This window comes from Gopherus flavomarginatus (assembly GCF_025201925.1).
Source record: "Gopherus flavomarginatus isolate rGopFla2 chromosome 11 unlocalized genomic scaffold, rGopFla2.mat.asm SUPER_11_unloc_1, whole genome shotgun sequence".
NCBI lineage: Eukaryota > Metazoa > Chordata > Testudines > Testudinidae > Gopherus > Gopherus flavomarginatus.
The window spans coordinates 301,710-311,290 of NW_026114602.1; the positions used below are offsets into that span (position 1 = coordinate 301,710).

Genomic DNA, 9,581 nt, shown 5'->3' on the forward strand with positions numbered 1-9,581 from the left:
TCAGTAGAATCTGCAGCCATGCACCTGCAAGCAGAGTGTGTAAGTTACCTCAGTGGAGGCTCCATTCTCCTCCCATCCTCATAATGAGGCTCCTCCGTGCCTGGCCGACATGTCTCGGCTTGGCGCATTGTGCTATTGTATGTGGAAGTGCTCGTTCATGGTGGCCACTATAATCCCCTCCTCTCTCTCCATCCTGTGTGTGCTACAGGGATCCACACTGATGGGATGGAGCATGGGAACCTCACATGGGTGAGGGAATTCATGCTGCTGAGGCTATTCGAGGCCCACAAGCCCCAGCTCTTCCTCTTCCTCCTCTTCTACATACTCATCCTCCCAGGCAATGTCCTCATCATCCTCACCATCCGGAGTGACCCCTGCTGGGGCTCCCCAATGTATTTCCTGCTGGCCAGCCTGGCCTTCCTGGACATTTGCTACTGCTCTGTTACTCCCCTAAAGATGCTGGCTGACTTATTCTCCCATCGCAAGACCATCTCCTACGGGGGCTGCATGGCCCAGCTCTTCTTCATCCACTTCCTGGGGGCTGCTGAGATCTTCCTGCTGATTATTATGGCCTATGATCATTATGTGGCCATCTGTAAACCTTTGCACTATGCCAGCATTGTGAGCAGGAGGGTCTGCTGTGCCCTAGTGGGGGCTGCCTGGGTGGGGGGCTTCATGCACTCCATAGTCCAGGTGGCTCTGACCATCAGGTTGCCCTTCTGCGGCCCGAACAAGCTGGACAACTTTTTCTGCGATGTGCCTCAGGTGATCAAGCTGGCCTGCACGGACACCTATGTGGTGGAGATCTTGATGTTCTCCAACAGCGACCTGGTCACCTTAGTGTGCTTTGTCCTCCTCCTCATGTCCTACACCATCCTGCTGGTCAAGCTCAGGAATCAATCCCTCTGTGGGAAGAGCAAAGCAGCCTCCACCTGTGTCACCCACATCATCATGGTCTTCAGAAGAGGCCTCACCAATCTCAAAAAGAGGGAATGATCACGCCCCTTGATCTGCTGGCAATGCCCCTACTTATACAGCCCAAAATGGCATTAGCCTTCTTGACAACAAGGGCACACTGTTGACTCATATCCAGTTTCTCATCCACTTTAACCTCTAGGTCCTTTTCTGCAGAACTGCGTCCTAGCCATTCGGTCCCTAGTCTGTACGGTGAATGGGATTCTTCCGTCCTAAGTGCAGGACTCTGCACTTGTCCTTGTTGAACCTCATCAGGTTTCTTTTGGCCCAGTCCTCTAATTTGTCTAGGTCCCTCTGTATCCTATCCCTACCCTCCAGTGTATCTACCACTCCTCCCACTTTAGTGTCATCTGCAAACTTGCTGAGAGTGCAGTCCACACCCTCCTCCAGATCATTAATGAAGATATTGAAGAAAACCAGCCCCAGGACAGACCCTTGGGGCACTCCGCTTGAAACCGGCTGCCAACTAGACATGAAGCCATTGATCACTACCTGTTGAGCCCGATGATCTAGCCAGCTTTCTATCCACCTTGTAGTCCATTCATCCATCCCATACTTCTTGAACTTGGCGGCAAGAATACTGTGGGAGACCATAAAAAAAGCTTTGCTAAAGTCAAGGAATAACACATCCATTGCTTTCCCCTCATCTACAGACCGAGTTATCTCCTCATAGAAGGCAATTAGGTTAGTCAGGCATGACTTGCCCTTGGTGAATCCATATTGACTGTTCCTGATCACTTTCCTCTCCTCTAAGTGCTTCAGAATTGATTACTTGAGGACCTGCTCCATAATTTTTCCAGGGACTGAGGTGAGGCTAACTGGCCTGTAGTTCCCCAGATCCTCCTTCTTCCCTTTTTTAAAAGATGGGCACTACATTAGCATTTTTCCAGTCATCCGGGACCTCCTCCATTCGCCATGAGTTTTCAAAGATAATGGCCAATGGCTCTGCAATCAAATCTGCCAACTCCTTTAGCACCCTTGGATGGAGCGCATCTGGCCCCATGGTCTTGTGCTTGTCCAGCTTTTCTAAATAGTCATGAACTACTTCTTTCTCCACAGAGGGTGGTCACCTTCTCTCCATGCTTTGCTGCCCAGTGCAGCAGTCTGGGAGCTGGAGACAGAGGCAAAAAAAGCATTGATAACATTAGCTTTTTCCACATCCTCTGTCACTAGGTTGCTTCTCTCATTCAGTAAGTTTCCTGCAGCGGAGGAAGGAACAGAGCAGGTCTGCCAAGGAACCTTCAGCAGAGGATTGGCGAGTACCTCCAGGAAAGTTTCCTAGAGATCTCTCCAGAAGATTCCCATGAAATCTCGGTGTGCATTAACACACTATTGCACTGCATGGCTTAGCTTCACAAGGAAATGTGGAATACATGCAAACAAAGCTAGCCACATACATTTCTATCCCTTCTCCCACTTCTACAATATACAGAGCAAAGGACAGCTCTACCTCATATCACCAAGCAGCATCAACTCAAAAAGATCACTTACTCCTTGCCTGCATCATATGCGACAGTGATGGGCTTCTACGACTGGCTAGACCTCTCCACAATGAAAAAGAGCTCTTGACTCACCTCGCCACTAGATGACACTGACGTGCTCCACACCATCCTCCAACTTGACCTCCTCATCCACAGCTTTGTCCTCGGGGTCGAGCCCCCTGTCTGTCGCCACCAGTCCCACCAAAGTATCCAGAGAGCTCTTGGCAGTGGAGGTGACGTTGTTGCTGAGGATACTGTCCAGCTCCTTGTAGAAGCAGCAGCTCTTTGGTGCAGCACCAGAGCAATGGTGTGCCTCCCTTGCCTTACAGTATGCCTATCTTAGCTCAGCACTGCTGTGTGTCCTGTTTGTAACCCTTCTCCAACAAGCCACAAAAAATATAATTGTAGGTACTGAAGTTCCTACAGTTGGAGCAGAGCTGGGACTGGACAGCCTCCTCAGCCAACAGTTCCAGCAGATCCAACACTCAAGTGAGCTCCAAGTGAGAGAGCGCTTGCTGGGCAGAGCCACCATGGTCAGCTGGGAAGATGTGATGTGAGCTCTCCACACTGAGAAAACAGAAATTGGAAATTCAAAAATTCCCTGTCCTTTATAGGGGGATGGGCAGATGTCTGTTTACCTGGGTGCAGGGAAGCAGAGTTTAAACTGCTGACCGGAGCGCTGAAGATGGGCATTGTGACACACATTCTGGAGGCCATTAACAGTAACACATCCAAGCATGGTGTTTATAATGACACTTTGTCAATATAACTTTTATCACCAAAAGCTCTACTCCTCTTGTTGAGGTGGTTTTATTTTGTCAGCAAAGCAGTCAGCCGAAGGATAATTATAGTGTGTACACCTCCACTGTTTTGTCCATGGAACCTGACTTTTGTTGACAAAACTGTGTGGCGAGACAAGGTCTTAGATGTATATTTCTTAATGCAAGAGGTATGGGGAATAAAAAGGAAGAATTAGAACTATAAGTAAAATGATTGGTGTTGGGCCTCTACTCCTTGGACATGTCATGAGCACACTCAACAGACATCCCAGCCATTCAAATTGGAACCAGTAAAACCCATGTGAACAGCCTCAGCAGAGATCAAGGACCATTCCTGATTTGAAGGGACCACCTCAGAAGTGGGCAAGGGTAGTTCTATCTCCCAGTGCCAGTCACTTCATGTTCTTTCCATGGAGACAATGAATCCATCCAAATGGGCAATTGTTGCCAATCAAATCTTGTGGTGGGTTATCATAAAGTCATAGAAGATATGGGTTGGAGGAAACCTCAGGAGGTCATCTAGTCCAACCCCCTGCTCAAAGCAGGGCCAGCCTCAACTAAATCATTGCAGCCAGGGCTTTGTCAAGCCAGGCCTTAAAAGACGCAAAGGATGGAGATTCTACCACCTCCCTAGGTAACCCATTCCAGTGCTTCACCACCCTCCTAGTCAAATACATTGTAATGGTAAATTTGAACCAATTGGGACAAGATTTTTACAAAAGGGGCCCAAGGGATTTGGGCACTCAACTCTCACTGAAAGTCAATAAGAGTTGAATGACTAATAGCTGTAGGTCCAGCTGAAAATCACATCCTTCCTCCCTAATTCAAAGTGTATGTGTGTGATGGGGAATCACTTAAACATAAATTCACCTGTAAAACTTCAGTGCGACTTCTGGCTTATTTGTTTTGCCAGATCAGTGCTGTGGTTTAGAATATTCAAAGGAATTGAGATTTAAATTCATAATCACTGAGTGTTTGGACAAGGAGCAATGATGATTTAGATCATATGAGGAGTTGTACCTTTGTTATTGAAAAACTCTCATTATAATAATCCAATGTATTCAATAAGGCAAAAGAAACAGAGCCCATTAAGATATAGCTAGTCAAAATGGCTCAAAGCTCACAGACAATGCAGATGATGAAGTTCTTGTTAAAACACTACGTGTAAGAAATATTCACAGAAATAACAATGAATAATAGGTACTCTCAGGGAAATCATGATTTGGAAATCAAGAGTCATAGACCGAAAAAGAGGCAAAATAAATTGGCATTGATTATTTATGTTCTATCTATCTATCTATCTATCTATCTATCTACATGCTCTTCTTTTATCTATTGTATATGTAGTATACACAACCATGCACAAACATGGTTTAATATTAATAATAATAATAATTAATAATGACAACAGCCAACTTCTGTGATCTAGATACATTTGGATCCTTGTGTGGATGAGAGACCATTGGCCAAATCCACCTTTGAAGCAAATGGCTATATCTCAGTTGTTATGAATATAAGGTTAGCTGAACCTCTTCTCCTTGGTCTGGTCCCTTAGTGCAAACCCTCAGGTCTCAGCTTTCTGCCTGTTTCTCTCTTAGGGTGGAATCGTGTGATTCTCCCACCCTCCAACTGGGTCCCAGGATATAGCAACTTGTGCATCAACAAATGAGTTCTCCAACCATGTTTGGTACCTACAGGTCTTCTCACAGGAGTTGTGACCCATAGTAAGTTGAGTGACTAGCCAGCCTTCACCATACCATGTATGATTTATTTATCACTATAGGAACAAAGCATAACATAAAAGAAAATATGAGCAATTCTAGATCCATCACTGCAGTAGTTTGACGGGATAAAATGTTGGGTTTATTACTCAAACTCTGTTTGTCTTTTTGAAACATTGCAATAGCTTTCTCTTCCAAAATACCTTTCCACCATAGCAGGTAATTATTTAAAAAAAAATAAAAAATAATACTACATATAACTATATAAGGCTCTATATGCCCTACCACATCATAAATAAGACAAGAAAATCCCATCAACATTAAAATAATCATTTGTAGAGAGACTCAGAATTTAGACACCTGAAAAAAAAACTTTTTTTCAATTCTTTATCATTTGGGAACACAAAAAAAGAATGATCAGTAAACAGGAGATCAGTAAGACAGTAAGCAATGCGGTACTAATATTAATACATATATATGTATGTCATCATTTTCATTGGTACACTACACTGAGTTGTGCTTCTTAATACAAGAACATTGGTGATGAAATGTGACAGTTGTAGTAGTTTAGTGATCGGGAGATGGGGCTGGGAGTCAGGCCCCCTCGGTACTCTCTTTGGTTCTGGGAGTGAAGTGTCATCTAGCGATTAGAGCAGAGGGGTTGTGCATCAGAACTCCTGGCTTTTGTACTCATCTCTGGAAGGGGAGTGAAGTCTAGTGGTTGGAGCAGGATGGGGCAGAGATGCTGGAAGTCAAGACTCCCCCTCCTATCTGTCTCTCCTCCCTTGGGAGTCCCGGGGATCAGCCCTGCTTCACTAACAAGCCCTGTGGTGCCGATCAGCAACTGTGCTCCCCAGGGCCCCAGAGCTCCGTCCTCCCACCCCCGGAGCCAGCACCCTCCCAGACAGAGGGGATATAGCCAGGGGCAGCCGGAAGGGAGGCTGCCACAGCTCAGAAGGGGACAGAGATGAAACCTGACTGAGGGCTAAGGCAGTGCAGGGTGAGTCCTTTCTTTCTTTCTTTCTTTCTTTCTTTCTTTCTTTCTTTCTTTCTTTCTTTCTTTCTTTCTTTCTTTCTTTCTTTCTTTCCAGTCCTGGGTTTCCCCCATCCCCAGCTTTTCCAGAGCCCCTCAATCCCTCTTATCCCAGCCCTGGATTTTCCACACACACAGCTCTGCCAGTCCCCATCAATCCCAACCTGCAGCCCCTGGCTATCCCAGACATTCCCAGAGAGATCAGTGTTTGGGATTTTCAGGGAATACAGTAGGGAGATGTAGGAGCATTTCTAATGTCACTGTTCACTCCTGGCCATGGTGCGCATTTATTAAGACTATCAATGGAGGAGAATGAATAACTGGGGAATGAATGAGTAAAAGAAAGGATAAATACAGGAGTATCTTCATTACTAAATGGCAAGAGTAGGAACTAAGTAACACACACACACACACATACACACACGGTACAGCAATGTGTGTGCTGAACTTTATGTTGCTGAGTCAACCCAGCGATTGACAGGGGGGTGCAGGGTGTCTGCACAACCGGGACCTAAGAATTAATAAATGAGCAAGGGAGAAAGGAAGGAAGGAAGGAAGGAATGCAGAAAAAAACAATTAAAATATAAATAAATTCATACATTAATTAGTAAATAAAAGAGCAAATACATATTATAATGAATTAATAAAAGTCTAGACATGAACATCAAGGGATATGTAATTGGGTAAAGATAATTAATAATTAAGGGATAAATACTTGTATAAATAAATCAATGAAGCAATCAGTGAATGTTCAGATAAATACATAAAGGAATAAATATATGATTATGTAAATAAATAAATGAATAACAGGATGTACATATAAATGAAGGATTAGAGGAAAGACGGAATCCATGACTGGATTGATAAATGAGTAAATGAATAAGTCGAGGTGGGAATGCATAAATAAATACATGAAGGGATTGATACATGATTAAATTGATTAGTCAATGAAAATATAAGTAATTTTTTAAAAGAATGCATTAATGCATGAAATAAATAAATGAACATACATGAAGGAATATATATATATAAGGTATATATAATATTTATTCGAATGTATAACTAAGTGAAAGAATGAAAGAATGAATGAATGATTAAACTAATTAATAAATTAATGTCTAAATAAATTAATGTTTAAATTAAGAATAGAATGTATAAATAAATAAGAAAGTGGATAGATGATTAAATTAATGTATAAATAAATGACTAAACAATGGAAGGAAATAATAAATGCATGTATAACACATAAAGAAAAAGAATGAAGACATGAATGAATGAACAAACAGTGTATAAATACAATGTATAAATAAAAACATAAATGGTGTATTGAACAAATACACGAATAACAAACAATGAATGAACATGTAAATAAATGAAGAAATGGATGTGTTAATCAGTGCCCCCATTGTACTGATTAAATTACATTAATAATTTCAATTAATTTTTAACAAAGGGACAACTAATCAAATGCATGCATAAGAAATTGGAGGAATACATACATAAATGGGGATGAGATAAAAGAATAAGTGAATATAAAAGGAAGGAAGGAATATCAAGACATTACCACTCACAGTAACAATTCCCACATGCTTCTTCTTTACTAGCCCTCCTCTTTCCCCACGTGCCCTGTCCCCCTTATCTCTTTGCTTCTATGGCTCTGTCATTTTCTTGATTTGATTATCTGACTGACACCTCCTCACTAAACCCCATCCAAATTATTTTGGTGACACGCATGCACACACATGCCACCATCATTCCCCTGCCAAAAATCCCCAAAGATTAAAATGAAAAGAAAAGGTCTTTGGGGTCAAAATTGTTGGGTGAGGGGGAATTTTTGGCTTTGCATTGAAAATCCCCAAAATTTCAAAGTGACAGGTTTGAGTTTTTCCAAGGAAACAAATTTTTTTTTAATTACAAGGGAAGCAGGTACTTCTCACAAAAATGTTCATTTCATCACCAGCTAAACATTTTGATGGAAAAATTTCTAATCAGGCTTAGTTATAGCCCTATGTGTTACATCTTGGCCAGCGATTGTCTCTCGCTGAGTGTCTGTGAAGCACTTGATATGATGGGGGCTCTGATCTCAGTTGGGATGTTTGCAGCAGCTGGTAAAATAGGGGCCATAGTATAAGTTGCACCTCACCACTACGATAATGTGCATAGTACATTTTACAATAACATTCACCCTGTTTTCTATTTCAGGACCTCATGCTGATGGGATGGAGCATGGGAACCACACAGAGGTGATAGAGTTCCTGCTGCTGGGGCTGTCCCAGACCTGGGAGGTCCAGCTTTTCCTCTTTGTCCTCTTCTTGCTTTTCTACATCATCATCCTCCCAGCCAATATCCTCATCATCCTCAGCATCTGGGGTGACCACCACCTGGGCTCCCCCATGTATTTATTCCTGGCCAACCTGGCCTTCCTGGACATCTGCTACTGCTTTGTCATCCCCCCGAAGGTACTAAACCACTTCTTGTCCCACCACAAGACTATCTGTTATGGGGGATGCCTGGCCCAGCTCTTCTTTCTCCACCTCCTAGGAGGGGCTGAAATCAACCTGCTCATGGGCATGGCCTTTGATAGGTATGTGGCCATCTGTCAGCCTCTGCGCTACACCACTGTGGTGGGCAGAGGGGTCTGCTGGGCCCTGGTAAGGGCTGCCTGGGCGAAGAGGTTTATGCAATCATTTATCCAGGTCATCCCTATTGTCCAGCTCCCCTTCTGTGGCCCCAATGAGCTGGACAGTTTCTTTGTGACATCACCCAGGTGATCAAGCTGGCCTGCACCGATGTCTATGTGCTAGAGTTCTTCATGTTCTTCAACAGTGGCCTGGTCACTTTGCTGTGCTTCATCCTCTTGCTCATCTCCTATGGGGCCCTGCTGGTCCGGCTGAGGGCAGGTGGCTCCTCAAAGGGAATGAGCAAAGCAGCCTCCACCTGCATCACCCACATCATAATCATCATCATCATGTTCAGCCTGGCCACCTACATCTACTGCCGGCCCTTCCGCAGCTTCCCCCTAGACAAAGTGGTGGCTGTGTTCCACACCGTGGTCTTCCCCCTGCTGAACCCCATCATCTACACACTCAGGAACAAGGAGATCATCAGTGCCATGAAGAGGCTGCTGGGCAGATATGGACTGTGGAGAGGGAATTAGAAGAAGAAGAAGAAACTGAGGGGGTCAACAAGCATGTGGCAAGGGGGATCCAGTGGACATAGTGTACTTAGATTTTCAGAAAGCCCTTGACTAAGTCCCTCACCAAGAGCTCTTAAGCAAAGTAAGCTATCATGGGACGAGAGGGAAGGTGTCACACCCCAATGCCCTCCTCCCCATAGGGAGTCCCCTAGGAAAGGCAGATCAGCATTGTATGTGATTAACTCTGTTGCAAGCATTGCAAAGCATTTTGGGGAAGGTCAAAGGTATGTAAGTGGAGAGTGGAAGTTTCCTTTGTAGGTAAGAAAGGCTGAAAGGGGAGGAGAAAGAGAGCAGAGAATGGGTTAACTCAACCCTGCAGCTAGCAAGCTCAGTCTGAAGATAAGATACTGGCCTCCACCCAAGGACTCTGCTCACAGCTGAGACTTGGCGGACAGA

The 9,581-nt window shown here is 44.1% G+C and overlaps 1 protein-coding gene and 1 pseudogene across 1 annotated transcript; both read left to right on the forward strand.

The window, feature by feature from the left end:
* The first annotated feature begins 225 nt into the window (after window positions 1–225).
* On the forward strand, window positions 226–996 carry LOC127040857 (olfactory receptor 4N5-like). The gene has a single exon (XM_050935419.1). It carries the CDS (start codon window positions 226–228, stop codon window positions 994–996), a length of 771 nt encoding a protein of 256 aa, XP_050791376.1.
* Window positions 997–8,208: 7,212 nt separating this feature from the next.
* On the forward strand, window positions 8,209–9,146 carry LOC127040858 (olfactory receptor 4N2-like; annotated as a pseudogene).
* Window positions 9,147–9,581: the final 435 nt, after the last annotated feature.